The sequence below is a fragment of the Helianthus annuus genome, chromosome 14 (assembly GCF_002127325.2).
Source record: "Helianthus annuus cultivar XRQ/B chromosome 14, HanXRQr2.0-SUNRISE, whole genome shotgun sequence".
NCBI lineage: Eukaryota > Viridiplantae > Streptophyta > Magnoliopsida > Asterales > Asteraceae > Helianthus > Helianthus annuus.
Genome location: NC_035446.2, coordinates 146730007 through 146748073, shown reverse-complemented (window position 1 = coordinate 146748073; position 18067 = coordinate 146730007). Strand labels below are relative to the sequence as shown.

General features: G+C 36.1%; 2 protein-coding genes and 1 long non-coding RNA gene across 3 annotated transcripts; 1 reads left to right on the top strand and 2 right to left on the bottom strand.

Annotated features, from left to right (window-relative positions):
- Positions 1 to 8802: 8802 nt before the first annotated feature.
- On the top strand, positions 8803 to 9966 carry LOC110904226. The gene is made up of 2 exons (XM_022150056.2): positions 8803 to 8940; positions 9054 to 9966. Exons 1-2 carry the CDS (start codon positions 8881 to 8883, stop codon positions 9681 to 9683), a joined length of 690 nt encoding a protein of 229 aa, XP_022005748.1. The 5' UTR covers positions 8803 to 8880; the 3' UTR covers positions 9684 to 9966.
- A 3575-nt stretch (positions 9967 to 13541) lies between these two features.
- On the bottom strand, positions 13542 to 14288 carry LOC110906054. Its single transcript, XR_002573618.2, has 2 exons — positions 14192 to 14288; positions 13542 to 13865 (listed from the first exon to the last, which is right to left on the bottom strand). It is a non-coding gene; the product is annotated as an uncharacterized LOC110906054 (long non-coding RNA).
- Positions 14289 to 14916: 628 nt separating this feature from the next.
- Positions 14917 to 17154, bottom strand: LOC110907552 (uncharacterized PE-PGRS family protein PE_PGRS54-like). The gene is made up of 4 exons (XM_022152516.2): positions 16346 to 17154; positions 16108 to 16237; positions 15032 to 15259; positions 14917 to 14950 (listed from the first exon to the last, which is right to left on the bottom strand). Exons 1-3 carry the CDS (start codon positions 17152 to 17154, stop codon positions 15251 to 15253), a joined length of 948 nt encoding a protein of 315 aa, XP_022008208.1. The 3' UTR covers positions 14917 to 14950; positions 15032 to 15250.
- Positions 17155 to 18067: the final 913 nt, after the last annotated feature.

Here is an 18067-nt window from a genome sequence, read left to right as displayed (position 1 = left end):
CCATATTCAACTTCACTGAAAAGAACATGTGATACTCACACATATAATGAAACTCCTCCGGTTGCGAAATCCATAATTGTAAACATCCTACCACCACCCTCCACCACCACACCATCACCACCTTCACTGTAACCTCCAAAATCATCAAATTCTCACCAAAACTCACCACCAATTTGCACAATCCACCTATCACAGTACTCACCTACACTCAATTTGCACAGCTAGAAGCAATCATCGATCTTATTTACCCCAAATTACCGTTTTTAGGGTTAACCGAACCCTAATTTAAGTTTTTCCGATCAAAATCGCCAGACAAAACTTCATCGTTTTGTGTTAATCTTATCCGCAAATCGGTACCCTAGGATTTGTTGTTCGATTTTGATTATATCCAATGGCGTTGTCGGACTCGGGGCGTAGTGATCACCGTAGAGACGGCGGAGGGCTTCCACGACACGGCCACACTCCGCCTAAAGGCCCGCTAGAATATTGTTTGGGCTTATTTGATGTACTGCGAAATCGTCGATTAAAACGGTGCCGTTTGTGGTGCAGTCTAGCTGGATTTCGCAGCCGGAGGAGAAGCCGATTGGGTATGGGATGTCGTTGAGTATGCTGCCGGAACATGTCTGGTTACAGTAGGGTTTAGAGAGAGAGCAAAAGTTGCAGATTTGTTTTGATTTGTTTTGTTTTGAGAGAGATCATAAGGAGAGAGAGAGATGTATAAACTAGTTTTTTTATTTTTTAATTATAGGATTAATTCCGTCATTTAACAAAACTTAACAATAGAATTCTAACTGTGTTAGAAAATTGGACTCAAATGGTTAAGAAAAGTCGTTATAGGGACTCAGGGCGTTAAACATTTTGATTTTGGACTCAAGTAGTTAAAACCACTAAAACACAGGGACTCAAAAAGTAATTTACCCTTAAATTTGGTTTGTAAAAGTAACTAAAAACAAACTACGATATAAATTCACTCAAATACAAACTATTTGTTTTATAATATGCATTTCTAAAACACTTAAATATAAAAGTTGCAAAGCAAACAAAAAAAATTACCTTAAAAATTCGGGTTTTCTATCGGGTATTAGAAAAACCGGTATCGGGTATGACCCGGGTATTTTCGGCTATAAATTGGGCACGGTTTCGGTTACGGGTATTGATGTCAAAATGTATACCCTATCCATACCCTACGGGTAGGGTCGGGTTCGGTTATGGGTATACAATACCCGGGTACAAAAATAACTTGTTTTGGGTTTTTTTATCAGGTCCAGTTTCGAGTACGGGTTTTTTTGTGCACATCTAACTAGGAATTCCCCTTATGAAGCGGGCAGCATTTACATTACAAAATAAACAATATATATAAGGCACTTGTAGGAAGAAAACCCATATTAGCTAAGAAAACTAAGAAATCCAAATGAATGGACTTCCTTTTGCCACGTGCTACACCTTTTTGCAGACGTGTTACGTGTAACAACCAGAGGCTGCCACATGTTACGTAACAACTTTTACTTTTTCAGAAAAATGTGAAAGTCTGCAAAAGTTGTTACACGTAACACGTGGCAGCCTCTGGTTGTTACACGTAATACAGTCTGCAAAAAGGTGTAACACGTGACAAAATGAGATCCATTCATTTGGGTTTCTGGGTTTTCTTAACTAATATGAGTTTTCTTTCAATCCTTCCCACACATACACACATATATACACACACACACACACACACACACACACACATATATATATATATATATATATATATATATATATATATATATATGTAACACACTAGTTTGAAAACATGATTTAATCAATTCATTATCAACGGAAAAAACGGTCCCCAAAATTTTCGTTTAACAATTTACACTTAATCTCAATTGCAAATTGTATTTCCTTAAGACTATTAGTTTGATGTTACAATCCTTCCTTGAGGAGTATGTTCATAATATACTTAATGAACCATTAATCCTTGTCAGACTCGTACAATCGAAACTCCAGACTCAATCTTCAGTGTCATGAATTTGAGCTCCAAGACCACATACCTGGAGCACACACGACACATCGTTAGCAAAGCTAAGTGAATGGTATATCACGTGTAATGCACTATAAGCAAGGAAATATACACCCAACCTTTATTTCTTATAACAACTTACATTCTAAATCATACAATCATTCTTTACCACATTTGATAAAGCAATTACGTCCAAAATCTGTCCATAATCTCCTCTCAAAATCTGCAGCTTGATACTCAATATGAAATCACACTATCCATAATACATTCCAAATATATACTTGTAAGCGATCTAAGATCATATTCGGTTAGTTGAGTTATCACTCATAAATCCAACTAATTTAGCACAACTCAAGGCAAAACATTATACATAGATATGGAAACCAATTACACTTCTTTTTTACACATCCAAAACTTATAATAAATCTAAAATATAGACAATACCTTTACATCATTCTGTATTAGTATAATCATATATTTCTAACTCACACTTCCTGAACCAATTTAATAATTTAAACAAGTGCTACACGAGTCTTAAGACTCACTCTAAGAATTTCTACAATAGGATTCTCCAATCACTCGCATACTTACCAATGGGCAAAAACCCCAATAGCATATAAAGTATTCAACAAGGTAAACAATGTAAATTAACATTCACTAATCAGAAGAATTAACCACTCACCTTTGCCCGTAGGAAATCTTTATATTGTTATTGTTAATCTTGTCCCGTCGATTCTCAATCTTTAACATACCTTCTCGCGTATGTTAATTTCTTCGTAATCGACATGCAATGCGATCATATTATGTTTTTGTGGTCTCTTTTGCATCACAAGCGTTTCTCCAGTCATGGATTGCACACGCAATGCCATTAAACCATCCATGCAACACAATCAACTTATTAATTTTCGTACAAATAAGTTATTATAAACTGTTCAATAGCAAAACCATAGTTCCCGACCCTAATCAGAATTTCCTTTAGAGGGATTAAATATCCATATATCAGAAAGCTACAGTCAAAATTTCAACTAATTCCAATGATTGGATCTTCGGGAAAATCGATTATACTAGGTTGTGCTTTTAACAAAATGAAAATACGAACAACTTTGCAAACGGGTTTAAAACTCGATCTTAAACAACTTCATTTATAATTTCCACCATTTAAAATGATCATCTATCTCTTAGGAACATCATACACAAAAATCAAGGTGTTTTAATGGTTAGATTTTCTGGATCGACTAGATATTTGCAACCGTGTAAAATGATCATCTATCTCTTTGGAGAAATCAGAGCTTACCATTGCGTTCGTAGCATCGATAAATGGTTCCATGGTGAAACCCGGAACTCCGGCCGTATTCGACCACAGCGAACCACCACGAAATACCACCAGACCGTTGCCACCGGCCACCACTTCCTCTCTCTAGCCTTATCTCTCTTCTTTCTTTCTCTAACTATATAAAATCTGCTACAAATGAGCTTAAAGAGCCTATTTATACAGTGAACTTTGAACTTATTATAATTTACCCCCTTCAACTTTCGATGAGTCATAAGATGAGGTAGCGCTGTTGCCTTGAACCAAACTAGTCATATTTCTCGATGTATATTACTAAAATATACCACACCAATATATATTACTACTCATCGAATTCTTTTCCTTCGTAAAACCCCCAACGAATAATAATAATAATAATAATAATAATAATAATAATAATAATAATAATAATAATAATAATAATAATAATAATAATAATAATAATAACATTTTATAAATACATCCGAAAATGGGATGTTACAATGTATATATATACGCACACACACACACACAATTTTAATTACATAAAATGTGTCCCATGTGACCAAAAGATATATCACATGTTTTATATTTATGGTAGTTGTATAATTTGACATCTCATACCATTAATATTGTCTGCTTTACCCTATAAGAGCTTACAAGTTTGTTTTTGGATTGCCCGATTGAGGCTTACCAGGAGGTCACACGTCCTTGTAATACATTTGTCTGAGCACGCTTAACTGTGAATTTTTCATCATCTTCACAATCATTGCATCCAAAACGTGTTGATGTTATTTGAGATGGACATGTCTTATGAACCCTACATCTCTTATGTCCACGGCTGATGTGAGATTTGCCTAGGGTATTACAGTAGTCATGCACATTATTATTTTAATGGATGTCGAATTGGTCATTCCATTTACCCGTAGAAGTTAGTAGGGGTTTTCAATTTTTTAATGCGGTCATTGTCAAAATGTGGAGAAACGGAAAATAATGAAATAATGAAAACAATAATAGTAGTTGTGGTAGTGGTGGTCGTCGTGGCTATGGTGGTGGCGGTAGCGATAGGGGTGTCAGTGGTAGGGGTGGTGGTGGTAGTTGTAGTAGTGGGAACTTGGTCGCAAGTGTTTGTGAGAACTTGGTCACGCACACTAAGAGTACTTGCAACTCGTAAAAACGTATACTCCTTTTAATTAATACTGTAATCATTTGTGAGTACTTCCAATATTCGTTAAATAATGTTGGCGAGAACTACAATGTGTGTGCTTTGATGTGTATACTATGACTATTAGCGAGAATTGTCTATGCATACTCCAATAAGCGCAAACTCAAAGTTTGCGAGTAGCAACTAGTATTCACCATAACCCTAGATTAGTCTGCAATTTTGGTTATGATGATGGAAACTTGTAATCACAACAAGTTTCAAGCTTTATGAATCTCCATGCCTCGAAACAGACATATATGAAGTCCCCTTGCTTTAATGAGAGAAAATGTCATAGGAAGTAAAGGATGAAAGTATGGGATATGTTGAATAACTATGTACTCTCTAGGGTGTATCATGTCTTGGCAAATGTATTACATCCAACAGAACCCCAATTGCATTTTCATACAATGTTTGAGACACAAGGGTGATGCCACCACCACCTATCTATTTCCAAGCAAGGAATTTGGGTTGATTGTGGGGGCTGCCGTCTGCGGCATATGATATAAGACGACTTAGACACTTGTAAGTGCCATTGATATATCCAAAGAAATGGTAACACACAAAGCATGAACAAAAGTGAAGATCTAGCTACCTTTACGTGGTGTGTGGTGGCGGTTACCACAATAGAGTTGGTGGCGTTTTGCTGATAATGGCAAGACACACAATGGTGTAGGCAAAATCGTCATCCTCGTCATGAAGATAGAAAATTAAAGCAAATGATAATTTGTTTTTGTAGGTTGTCGTTGAATTCAGGTTAATAGAGTTTTGCTTGATACATCAAGACAAAGTATGAAGATATAAAGACATTTAGTTCCTTCTAGATTAAAAAAATAATAATAACATTTAAGACTAGTTTTAGAGGCTAGCCATTAAAGTAAGAAAACACAAAGATACATGGTTGACACTTCTTTTCAAAACAACGTGACTCAAGAGTTGAAATGGAAGAAAATAAAAGGAAACCTCTTTTTCAAGAGTTTTTCTTTTTCTTTTTTTTTTTTTTTTTTTAGGTATTCATCCACTTGATGATACTTATGCAATACGACGTTTGACACTTTTTCCTAACAATAACTGGTGATTTAATTTAGCCCGTGCACTTGTAAGTTATAGTCTTAATCTTTACCTTTGGCATAGTTATGATACTCATATTATGTACATAATACACAAAGGGCATAGGGTGTCATCCCAATTTCCCCATATTTTTTCGTGTGACACGTCAATGCCATATTGGCATTTTCCAACTTTCCCTAGATTTCCTCACATTACGCGGTGTCTTCCCAGATTTTCCTCAAAATATAAATTTTTTTAATTTAATTTAAATTTAAATAAAAGAAGCTTGAAAAGAGCCCACAAGAAAAGATGATATTTTGGTTAGATGTTTTTGGTAATGGCAATTTTGATTGCGGCTTCCTTATGATGTTTTGGTAGTGGTATTTTGATCGGTTACCTAATCAAAGTAAACCCAAAACAGGGTGGTGGTGGTGGTGGTGGTGGTGGTGGTGGTGGTGGTGGTGGTGGTGGTGGTGGTGGTGGTGGTGGTAATCAGTGGCGGACCCAGGAATTTTTCCATGGGGGTGCGAAACATTTTTAAAAATTTTAGGCCCCTAGGTATATAAGTAAAAAAATCGGTTCGTATCGGGTCGGTTCGGGTCGGGTCATGTAAAACAAAAGAAATTGCGCCATAACGTCCCTACTCATGGTTCCTATCACAAACAAATTGATTCATAAGTTCATCGCTCCATAAAATAATGTTTCAATTTTAATTTTCAACCCTAGAAATCGTGTGTAATCACCCTAAAAATCATCTAAACAACATAATCACCCTAAAAATCATCTAAACAACCATAAACAACGTCAAAACACATGAAATTTCAAACCTATTTAAGAATTTTGTTACCCTTTGGTGTCGGACGGCGGTGGTTCGCGGCTGCTGATGACGTGCTGTTGTGGTCGATGATCGCTGGTAGGAGACGACCCAAGAGAGGGAGGGCGGGATGAATTCTAAGGGACTATTGGGCTTATTTTAATTATTATAGTTTGAACTTAGGTTGAGTTTGGTTAATGGGCTAGTAATTAGTGGGCTAATTATGTTTAATGAAATAGTGGGTTAAGGTATTGGGTATTTGGTTTAAGTTGGGTAGTATAAGTTTATATAATTTAGATAGTTTTTTTAATTAGAGTTTACTAAAAAAATTTAAAATATAAATCGAAAACATTTTTTACCTAAGGTGTGTGGACGAAAAATTCCAACGGGTGCGGACGAAAAAATTCAAGGGGTGCGGACGAAAAAATTCAAGGGGTGCGGACGAAAAAATTCAAGGGGTGCGGACGAAAAAATCCAAGGGGTGCAGACGGGATTTTCAACGGAAAATAGCACTAATTTTTTTTTCTCGGGGGTGCGCCCGCCCACCTTGGGCTATATATATGTCCGCCCCTGGTTGTAATAATAATGAAACCACAAGGACACATACTACAAGAAAAAAATGGTAGTTTAGTCTTTCCACCCAAAGTCAAATGATCAACCTAATGTCTATTTGACAGAAGGTTGCATAGTGCTATATTTTGCAAGTATAATCAATAGCGGAAATGAGTAACGTTTAATGCTTAATATTTAAATATGGATTATTTGGCGCGCAACAATTTTATGGTCTCATTGAAATGCACACATTTTAGAAAAACGCAGGTTAACTACCGCCGCAACGCGCGATGGGTAAATTATTATTATAGTTAATTTTGAACATATTTTATTTGTTTATAATTTGTAAGATACGATATATTATAGAATTGAGTAAATTACAAGTTTTGTCCTTTATGTTTATATCAAATTTCAGGCGCTGTCCTTTAGGCCAAAACTTGACAGGCGGTGTCCTTTACGTTTCAAAATCTTGCACGTTTTGTCTTTTAGGCCAAACCCAGTTAGATTTTTTAGTTAAATCTGGTCACCCAAGGGCATTTTAGTTTTTCTACCCCACTTATATAATATTATTTTAAAATAAAACAAAAAAAATTAAAATATTATTATTATTATTATTATTTATATATAGAGTAAATTACTAACCACCATCACCACCACCCTTCATCACCATCACCACCACCCTCCACCGCCGCCACCACCACCACTACCGCCACCATCAAACACACCTTAAACCGCCCAACATAACAATCATGACACCTAAAAAGATGAAGAACCAAATCCGAATTATTAAGTATCATCAAAAGATGAAGAACCAAATCATATAACGGAAAAGAGAGCAAACACGAACCTGAATTGCAAACAGAAATAAGCAGGCTAACCCGAGCCACCACCATCAACCACACCTTCACCCATCGTCGCACCTTACCCAACACCACAACCACCCCTATACATTTCCGGCGCCACCTCTGCCTTAACTAACCACGGCGCCACCACCATCACCAAATATTCACTGCTACTTGCATCATATTCACCCCCCTGACCATTCTCAACAAACCCAAATACCAAATCAAAAACCCTAAAAAATCCCCAAAAACAAAAATATTAAAAACCCTAAAAAAACAATTCCAGCATCGAGTCTCCGACCACCACCACCTGCAATCGCCTATAACATCACCTCCACCGCCGAACCTACCCCACCACCACAAACCACCCCTTCACCCACCGTCGCACCTAACCCACCAACAAAACCACCCCTTCACCCACCGCACCTAACCCGCCATCACAACTACCCCTAACCCACCACCACCTGCAATAGCACCACAACAACCATCAAGCACCTCCACCACTGTTGTTAGAGAGAGAAGAGAGTGAGAGGAGAGAGAAGTTTGAGATGTGAATGAGAAAAAAAGGAAGTTTATATATTTTTTATTTTTAAGTTTTGTACAATTTAGTCCCTGAATAAATTTTTTTTACAAAATAGCCCATTGAAATGTGAAACGACAAAAATGCCCTCATGTGCAATGCACATGACCAGATTTAACCAAAAAATCTAACTGGGTTTGGCCTAAAGGATAAAACGTGCAAGATTTTGAAACGTAAAGGACACCGCCTGTCAAGTTTTGGCCTAAAGAACAACGTCTGAAATTTGATGTAAAAATAAAGGACAAAACTTGTAATTTACTCTATAGAATTTTAAGTCACATTAGTTTTTTTTTTTTTCACGGTTTTAGACCGCTACCGTAACACGGGGTACTCATACCAGTTAACAATATTATTAAATGTTTATAAAATGATTAGTTGATAAAACATCGCATTCGTTCTTAGACCGAGTAAATTATCATAGTGCCAAAAAAATCAGTCTTTATAAAGCCACTACAACCACCCCTTCACTCAACACTTAACAGTTGAAACCACATGTTCATGTTCCCCTGTTCTCCAATCTTCAATCTTCACACATTTTTCAGCACAGGCTCATGGATGATCATGATCACCCCAACTGCATTCTTGATTGGCCATATTTGTCCAGAGAAAAGGTCACACAACTTTACCCCTTTTCATTTCCTCAACTTTTCATAAAAAAAAAAAGAAAAAAAATCTTAACTCCATAACTTTCAATTATTATAATTTGGATCTTGAATTGAAACAGAGTATAGAAGAACTGACAGAGTCACTTTGGTTAACTACAATAGAGCTTGAAGCAACAAGGGTAAGAGTCCAAGAAGAGATCAAAGCAAGAGATGATCAGTTAAACCAACTTAAACATCTTCTCAACGAAGCGATTAACGAAAGGAACGAAGCGCGAAACGAATGCCAAAACCTCATCCTTGACAAATTGCTTCTCCAACAACATAATAATAATAATATTACCACAGCTCTGCCACAGTCTGGTCTCTCAAGCGTTGAAGATGAACCCATCGTAAATTGCGGGTTTTCTTCATCCGATTGCGAAGAAAGCATCGTCTCTTCGCCACCTGTTGAAACCGCAATTCAATTGGTTTTGCCCCCCAAAGGGTTGCCTGAACAGGGGAAGTTTTTAGAAGCTGTGATGAAAGCAGGGCCGTTGTTACAGAACCTCCTCCTGGCTGGACCGCTGCCGCATTGGCGCCACCCGCCTCCTCAGCTTGATGCCTACCGGATTCCATCGCCCCCATTGGCGATCGCGACTCAACCGCTTTACTATACCAACAATGCTTTTGAGGTTAACAAGAAAAGGGGATTTTCTGAGGACTCTCTTTCTTCCACAGAGACTAAGTACCAAAGAATTTCCCTTAATTGACTCCAATTATTGCATTCTTCTTAACAATAATCAAATTGTTATAATAGTTGAATTTACGTATTTTTTTTTACGGGTTGTGCTAAACATACTCCTGTTCCTTTTAGTGAATGTAATCCCTTGTGAAATCAGTCGTTATACGGGCAGTATACAAGGACAACTGTATTAAAAGGCGACGCTCGTATGCTACAACTTATAGTCATATAGAAGTGCGGCGTTCGTATGCTATATTTTATATGCGTAGTATAGGCGTTTTAAGAAAAAAATTTAAATCAGTTAAAGCTAATAGCAAGTGCGTTTAGCAAATCTATTTTTTCTACATATGCTGATTTACCTTTTTTTACGGTAAAGAAACTCACGTGTAAACCCACCCTATATACTGATTTACCTGATTTGATATGTAAAATAGGGTTTGCAAGAATCGTTACATTATCGAAAATGGTTACAAGCTTTGCATAAATTGGAGGATTTGAGAACCCTTAATTGTTTGTGAAAATAGGAGACTTTATTACTTCATTATTAAATGCAGATGAAAAATGTAGTTTTCGTTGATGGCTGCTTCTGTGTGTTTGGTGAGGGTTTGACACTTTTGTTTGATGATGGTTAGTTTATGGGTGATTTGGGTCCGACTAGTCGGGTCTGGGCTGGACCCACACGTCAGAACAAAATCTACTAGAATGTGCTTTGGTTTCTTTGCTTACTACAATTATTCTAATAAACCTGATTTTTCTTACTCTTAATTTGTCATTACGTGTTGAATAATATTATATCTTGGAAAGTTGAATTTGTCCTTATCTACACTATTTGTTTTATATAGTGTTGCATTAAAAAAACATTTTAGGGAACTTCTTGTAATCACCAACTATTAGCCTATGCGGTATGGTAGAGGCCTATCCTTAGAGGATGATCTGTCACGTAAATCGGGTATGAGAATGAAGCAAAGAGGAAGAAGGTAAGAAAATGAAGGATGGACATAATATATATATATATGTTGTATGTATAGGTGTGTGAGAGAGGGGGAGGTCCGTCCAAATCATCGCACCCCCGACGATCTCGACGATGGAGGCACAGCGACGAAGTGGGGAAAATGGAGAGGGGGCACGTCGACAGGGCGGGACGGTCCCCATACCGTCTAGCCTTATTGGTTTGTTCATGGTAGGTATATTTGTGTTAAAAATTAGGTTAGAAATTCGTATCTTAATTGATCTAACAAAGAAAATTTTAAATAGTTAGTAATAAGGATTTAATAATTATAAAATGATATTTTGAAATAAAATATAATTGTAATCATGTATAAGTTATTAAAGTAATTAAAATAAAAATGAATATAAATGAGTGAAATAAGAGAAGAGTAAGGGGCTGTTTGGTAGCCTTTGAATGGCTATTAAGAGGCTACCTCTTAATGGAAACATTAAGAATTTTACAAATGAGAAGGTAGAAGAATGTGACATGTGATAATTTACCATTTAGATGTTACCTTTTAACCATTTAGACTTGAGGTTACCTCTTATTCATTCAGAGGTTTTAAACCATTAAGAGGTAACATCTGAATAATCATTAAAAGGCTACCAAACAGCCCTTAATTAAACAAAAAGTCTAAACTCTACAAGCTAAATGTCTTAGTATGGGCCGGCCCTAAGCTGGTTATAGCCGGCCCTAATCATTGTAACCCTAGTCTATATATATATATCCTATATGTAATCTCATTCTAATCACAATGAATATACAATTATCGATATATATGTTATATGTAATCTCATTCTAATCACAATCAATATACAATTATATCAAGTTTATCTACCTATAATAGAAGTAACCCAAACTTGAGCCTATGACCTCCAAAAAGTAGGGCTCTCCAATTAAAAGAAAATTCTTATGCTAACTATTAATATTCGTGCAAATTTATTTTTTTAGATTTGTTTGATTTCTTATACAAGCAAACCACTCTGTGTTATAGTTGTGTTAGATTTTTGCTTGGTTACAAACACGGATAAAGGAGTGGCGTTTAAAATAATAAAAAAAGGATCCCAAAATTTCATTTCGCCTTGGGGCTCCAAAAAGGTTAAAACGGCCTTAGTTTTATTAAGTGTAGATCGATAAGCAAGGGTTTTAACTTTAAAACCCACGTTCACCGGTAAAAAAAAAAAATAAAAGGAAGATTATCAGTTATAATGGTGTTTTTTTGAATTGTACATGTTCAGAAAACATTGATATTGTGTTGATGTACATGATCGAAAAACATTGCCAAATCTTTTTTTACCGATTTAATCATATATGAATGTGGCCATGGAGTGAATGTGTTTGCTACGTATTTTTCTATAACACGATTTTCTTTTCAGATTAATGGGGTGAGACGGATTATAATTATTATATTTTTTGTTGTTTGTATTTTATTTATTCATGAAATTTTTATCTAATTTTTTTTAACAGTAAATCTAGCTGGAACTAATTTTACTTGACGCCCGAAAAACATTTAGCTTTTATCTTTTTGACGTACATTTTTATAGAAAGCAGAAGTCAATATATTATGATTAAACGTTACAAGCTAAATCATTATTATCATGTGAGATGATTTACTAATCAAAAGCTTGTTTGAATTATTTTCTTTCAAAGTAACCATTTACGTTAGTTATAATATTATTAAAATGCAATAAACTAATAATATACTTATATGAGAAATATTATATATGTTTTTTTAATTATACGATGACCAAGATACAGATTATGATCATCACATTACCATTATATTCTTCCAAGTGGCCCACAATATACGAAACCGTTGTCAACAAGTCCTTACCTTTTACGGGTCCACACGGCAAAGAATGTTCAATTTAATTAAAAAATACGGTAATCCACACTTTAAAATCTTATTTTCACACCCTCTATATTGATTGTATAGGATTATCTGGCCAGTATAGAATATTAACATGACAAATATTGAATCGTATAATGTTACACTACTAGAAAAATTAAAATTTCTTACACCAGTTTTCCTAGGAAATGCGTTATAAAACTGGCTTTTCTACGCATTTATGACAAACACTTGATGTAGGAAAACAGCTCGTAGGAAACCTGTTTTCAACGCATTTCCTACGCAACTTCCTACACATTTTCTACGAAACTAGTACGTCACAAATTGTTACGAATCTCCTACAATATATTTAATTATTATCTTTTAGGATTTATTTTTTTTTTGCTACACATTTCCGACCAAAATAAAAAAACAAAAAAATTAACAAATTTTAATACAACATTATTTGTGACCAACTTCCTACAAAAAGATTAGAAGTGTTGTTACAAATTTCCTAGGAAACTGAGTATTTTTTGTGACCCACTTCCTACAAATAAATTAGAAGTGTTGTTACAAATTTTCTAGGAAACTGAGTATTTTTTGTGACCCACTTCCTACAAATAAATTAGAAGTGTTGTTACAAATTTCCGAGGAAACTGAGTATTTTTTGTGACACACTTCCTACAAATAAATTAGAAGTGTTGTTACAAATTTCCGAGGAAACTGTGTATTTTTTGTGACCCACTTCCTACAAATAAATTAGAAGTGTTGCTACAAATTTCCGAGGAAACTGAGTATTTTTTGTGACCCATTTTCTACAAATAAATTAGAAGTGTTGTTACAAATTTCCGAGGAAACTGAGTATTTTTTTGACTAATTTCTGACAAAATAAAGAAAAAAGGTCTACTATTTTTGACCGTTTTCCGACAAAAGCTATTTATGTTGTGACACATTTCCAACCACCAAATTTATTAAATTAAAAAAACTGCAAAAAAATAAATAATATTTCTGCATATTTCTAGCGAAAATTTTCAGAAATAATCTGCAATAACAGAACCTGTTTTACAAAATTCACCGAAGTTACAATGACATAAATTCAAAAATCATGCGTTACAACGCAAGTTCCAATATGTTTAAACCGTAAGCTAATACAATTCAACGTAATTCCAAAAAGATATAAAAAACTACAACTAATTAGAGGGAGGACACCAATTCTTCATAAACTCTTGAAGTTGTTTTTGAAGTTCTTCCCTTGCTTTCCTTTCGTCATCAAGACGAGTTGCAAGTAGATTCCTTTCTTCTTCAAGACGAGATACAATTAGATTCCTTTCTTCTTCAACCCTAGCTTCAACCCTAGCTTCAAGATCAACCATTCGGGTTCGCATAACTTGAGCCTAAAAAGTTGTTAAAATATATATAGTTATAATTAGTAAATACATTATATAAAGAAATGTTTTGAGGCAAAAGATAAGGTGTTTATTAGTTTAATTTCCAAAGATAATAATGCATGCATACATTCTATATACATACATACTAGGGTATTTATGGTTTGGTAAAACCGCGAACCAAACTATTAGATCTTGCAAAACACAACCATCCCAATGGGTCTGCTTAGTGAGATCTTAGTATGTGAAAGTTGAACTATCAAATGGTTGGGTCGGCTTAGTGACAAGAACCAACATTTTTAACATTTAGTAATGCCAAATGGTAATAAAGATACCTCTTCTTGAGACCGTTGGTACTCTGCTTGCGATGGTGCAGACCCGGCAGAAGAAGATGTCCCGGCCACCAAGTAATTTAGATCCGAAGATCCTATCTCGTATACACGACGCGTGCGACCTTCTCCAATCACACGTGCCCACACCACAGGGTCATCTGGATACTCACTGAAGTTCGGCCCGTAAACATTTTCCATCACACTCAAATAATCCCCCTACAATTTATCAAAACAACGTGATTGTAACTGCAATAGATACGGAAATTATATAAAAATAATACGATCATTTACATATTTTCCCCTACTAAGATCATTTATTACATAAGGGAATATATGTAAAAATCCCAAAATAATAAGAGTTAACTATAACACCAAAATAATACTCAAATAATAAAGATAACTTACATATACTTTTTCGGCTCGTTTCGTACAAAACTTCAAGTCCTCCAAGTTATATATGTCAATCTCCCCGTCCCATAATTTTTGTTTGCATTCTTTAGTGAGGTGGGTTTCCAGAAATATTTGTTTAAAATTGGGTTTCTCGTTCATTTTCCTTTTCTACATAAAATAGAGTGCAGTTAATGTTAAAGTAAAACCAATTACTTAAGATTACAAGTATGATTAGCTTACCATTCGGGCACGACGCTCAGCATATCCCATTGATCCACCAGTGTGTCGCGATGACTTCCCACTCGTATCAGCGCTCCTGCGGTTTCTTGACCCACTCTTGGACTTGTTAATCCAACCAGTTGTGTTCCAACGCTATAAAGAGTGTGTATGCATATGTGTGTATCATATGTTAAAGGCAATAATGATAAGAAAAAAAGGTACTAACTCGCTTACCCTACACAATTCACGCCATACTTCAAGAGACATTGAATGAGGCGGATAATCACGAATTATGTCAAATTGTATATAATTTTTTGGATCCATATCTGGTCGAACGACTGATGCCATCCTTGTGGAGGTTATTCTCAAATGCCTCATTATGTCACTATAACGTGTCTTTAGCACGTTAATAAACCCTTCATGTATGAGTTGCTCGCTTGCCGGATCCCACCTTCAACGGGTCTACAAAAATAAAAAAAGATGTTTAAAATGCAAACTTACAAGCATTCCACACAAGTGTAACTTAATATGGGTTTGCATATTCCACAGAAATTGAATATTTCTTTTTAATTGCTGAATTGGGGGTATCATTTTTATATTTCTGTATTTAGAAGCTGTGAATTAAATGGTAAAAAAACACATTAAAGTGACCGCAGGTATATAACTGATCTTTGTCATTCTTCATCACCTCTACTAAAATTCATGGTTAAATGATCATAAGAACTATCTATTTAAATTGCTCTAAGAAAGTCCACCAGGTTGTATATTTAAATTGCTCTAAGAAAGTCCACCAGGTTGTATATGCAATTCCAAGGCTGATCGAATTCTAAAAAACAATATAACTTTTCCAAAAGTAATGAAATGTATTTCTAACAATTTTTAACATTAGAATATGTTTAACATTAAGATTTAAATCACCACGAAAAACTCAAACGTGAGAACTTTTTTCTTTACGATATACTAGTCTTTCAAGAAACTAAACCTGCCAAAAACTAGAGTATGTGTGAACAATTTGTCTAACAACGGGATTATACTGGTATACTGGTCTTTCAAGAAACTATACTGGTCTTTCAATATACTAAACCTGCCAGAAACTAAACCACATAACTAATTTACTTCAGATTATACCTGTATAATTAATTTACCTGCCAGCAATTTACTCTATAAATTATCCTAAACCACATAATTAATTTACTTCAGATTATACCAGTTAAAGGTTGAGTGGACCATCCTGAGTTACTCGCATCCATATTATTCAATAGTACTAACTTCAGAAAGAAATATGACAATTAAAAATAATTCAAACATACCCGAAAGCACTCAAACATACGAGCTAGTACATCCCGTGGAATCTCCCTAAATGTCATCCAAACTCCATCGTGATGCTCAGCTAGTATACGAGTGATGCTCTTATGAACATCACCATGTTCAACCTCAAACCTGCAATATTAAAACAATCAAATAAGTATATTTAATATTATTATTATTATTATTATTATTATTATTATTATTATTGTATTTATTATTGAGATTCATATCTTTTCATACTTATCCCCAGCATGCCTAATCATTCTTCCTTGATTTGTATCATGAGATGCGCCTTCATATGAGCGCTGAGATAAAGGATGCTCATCGTCCTCAAGATCGGCTTCCTGGCGATTGACGTCCTCAAGATCGGCTTCCTGGTGATCGACGTCCTCAAAGTCGCTATCCTCACTGTAATGGTTTGAGTCACGATCAGGGATCGTGCGTAATGACGGGTCACGAAATACCCCACACATGTCAGCAATGGGATCCCCTTCACCCTGACGGCTACTACTACCAGCATAACCCCCACGCCTACCGCTACCATCATGACCCCCGCGCCTACCGCTACCATCATGACCCCCGCGCCTACCACTTCCAACATGACCCCCACGTTTACCGCTACCATCATGACCCCCACGTTTACCGCTACCATCATGACCCCCACGGCTACCGCTACCATCATGACCCCCACGACTACCACTATCACCCCTAACATTAACAAAAACAATATTACCTGTAAGAGCCCCACGTAATATGGAGTATCTCCCACAAGTGGTCATGAATGTACCATCATCAATGTTTTCATTATCAATGGAGTCATGTACTTGCCTGCTGGGTGGTCTAAATCCCTGCTTAGGAGTACGTCCTCGAGTTCCACCATTACCACTAGGAGCACCATCATTACCACTACGAGCACCACCATTACCGCTCGGAGCACCACCAATACCACCATAAGCCCTATCATTACCACTACGAGCACCATCATTACCACTGCGACCATCACCACTAGGAGCACCATCATTACGCACAATACACCCATACACATCCATACGTATATCATTATCCACCATCCACCACCCACCACCGTCCATCACCATCACCACCACCATCGTCCACCACCCACCACCACCATCGTCCACCATCCACCACCCACCACCGTCCATAATCACCACCACCACCGGCCACCACCCATCAACGTCCACCACCCACCACTGTCTTCCAACACCCACCATCGTCCACCACCCACCACCCACCACCACCGTCTACCACCATCACTGTCCACCACCGCTACCCACCACCACCGTCTGTACACCACCACCAGTTTATTTTAGAAGCCTGTAGAAGTTAAACAACAAACAGTCTTCTTCTTGTAGACTGCAGACATTTGGTCCACCTCTTCTGCTACAGATGTCTGTAGATGTGGTGCGCAGACTGCAGACATTTTACCTCTTAAAAAACAAACAACACCTAAGTCTACCAAATCATGCCTAATCCACTACTCCTAAGTCAATTTCGGCCTGCATATATATAAATACACATACAGATACGTACATACGTACATACGTACATACGTACATACATACATACATACATACATGTAGATACAAACATGCATATACGTACATACATACATACCCACATACACATATAGATACAAACATGCATATGCGTACACATACATACATACATACCCACATACACAAATACATATATACATACTCACATTATACTCATATCCATTTGTCCACATAGGTTGTTACGTACATTTAATATTTAAAATAAAAATAATTATATAGGTTGTTTCTTACACATTTGTGACAAATCCTTAAATGTCGTAAGAAATGTGTCACAACGTGCAATGGATTTAAGCATTTTGTCATAAATGCGTAGGAAATTGTATTCATACATGGATTGTTTCCTACGCCTTTGTGACAATTATATTTAAAAATAAGCATTTTGTCA

Bases quoted from the DNA above. Each gene is read 5' to 3' on its own strand.
- LOC110904226 (XM_022150056.2), top strand. From the start codon at position 8,881: ATGGATGATCATGATCACCCCAACTGCATTCTTGATTGGCCATATTTG. The intron at 8,941-9,053 runs GTCACACAACTT...GAATTGAAACAG, and splicing joins CATATTTGTCCAGAGAAAAG to AGTATAGAAGAACTGACAGA.
- LOC110907552 (XM_022152516.2), bottom strand. From the start codon at position 17,154: ATGGATGTGTATGGGTGTATTGTGCGTAATGATGGTGCTCCTAGTGGT. The intron at 16,238-16,345 runs GTATGAAAAGAT...TTAATATTGCAG, and splicing joins ATTAGGCATGCTGGGGATAA to GTTTGAGGTTGAACATGGTG.